This window comes from Pundamilia nyererei, unplaced genomic scaffold, assembly GCF_000239375.1.
Source record: "Pundamilia nyererei isolate P.nyererei 1_Seehausen unplaced genomic scaffold, PunNye1.0 scaffold00289, whole genome shotgun sequence".
Lineage (NCBI taxonomy): Eukaryota > Metazoa > Chordata > Actinopteri > Cichliformes > Cichlidae > Pundamilia > Pundamilia nyererei.
Window position 1 is genome coordinate 30,706 of NW_005187690.1, and position 1,331 is coordinate 32,036.

The 1,331-nt window shown below is 38.4% G+C and overlaps 1 protein-coding gene across 1 annotated transcript in view; it reads left to right on the forward strand.

The window, feature by feature from the left end:
• The window catches only part of LOC102200256 (collagen alpha-1(V) chain), a 32,062-nt gene that overhangs the window by 19,307 nt on the left and 11,424 nt on the right, over nt 1-1,331 (forward strand). Inside the window, exons 15-16 of the mRNA XM_005750836.1 lie at nt 348-401; nt 484-537. Coding sequence (XP_005750893.1) covers nt 348-401; nt 484-537 — 108 coding nt within the window. The remainder of the gene's footprint in view (nt 1-347; nt 402-483; nt 538-1,331) is intronic.

Below are 1,331 nucleotides of genomic sequence, written 5' to 3' on the forward strand. Positions count from 1 at the left end.
TAGGCTTTCGAGCCTATACAGCTTGGAGTAAGACAACATGCATGAAGAGGATGATGTGGACAAAATACTCATTTGCCTAATAATTCTGCACTCCCTGTATGTGCATCTTCACCAGTAGTGTTTCTTTGTTTTTCTTCTATGCTTCTTCTTATAAATAGTATAGTAGAAAAAGTGTTATATAAGAACCAGTCCATTTCACATTTATCATCCTTTCAATATGCCTTTTGAGTTTTGTAGTTTTAACAGTCATTAAAACTTTTCATTTTGGATGACGTTTTGCAATATATTCAAAAAAGTTATAGACAATCTTTGCTTTTTGTCTGATTATATCCTTCGGTCTCTTTCAGGGGACTAAAGGTTACAGTGGCTTGCCAGGACGAGGTGGTGACCCTGGAGAAGATGTGAGTAGATTAGAAGTAAAAGAAAAACTGTGCACCTGTTTCTATGTCTACAACCATTGACTCCTACCTTTTGTTTTCACAGGGTCCTATAGGAGTCCCAGGGTTTATGGGAGAACCGGGGCCATTTGGTGCCAAGGTAACCACAGGCAGAACAAGGCTTTGTTGTAAACATCCAGTTCATGTTTCTAAGAAATTGCATGGACCTCAGTAGTCATTTCATTGGAGAACACAGAGCTACGACTTCAGAACATGTAATTCCTACATGAATAAAAACATTGCGCTCTATCTGCTCAAGTACCAAATAAGCAGAAATAATTTGGTTCAAATTGCAAACTTCTCATTTTGTCTGTGCCCCACTGTTTGGAGTAGACATCATAGTCTTTACTTCCTGGTATTTTCTGAGTCAGTTTCTCTTTGTTTTATACTAATTGCATAAATAGCAGAATTTTTTGTGAGTCATAAAACGAGTCTGGACTATTCAGTGTTGTCTAACTTACAAAACATGTTGCAGGGTCTCTGATTATTCCTCAAAATGACTCATGACATGACTCATTTTCCTGATGAAGTACTACGCAATTTCGTGAAAAACTAAACACATGTCAACAGATTTTAGAGCTACCTTTAGCAGAAATAACCAGAATTAATGGTTTTCTGTATGACTAGAAGTCTCTCATATCGTTGTGTTTATGTACAGCATTCTTAAGGTCCACATCATTTCAGTCAGTTTCAAGTCCGGACTTTGACTGCACCATTGCAGCACCTCAATTCTTTTCTTTTTCGTTCATTGTGTTGTAGAGTTACTGCTGTGCTAGGCAGCATTGTCCTGTTTCATGATTGACATTTGACCAAGCTTTAGCTGCCAGACAGATGGTCTCACATGGTTGGGATTGAGGGTCTCCCAGACTACACAAGACAACAGACACCCAGGTT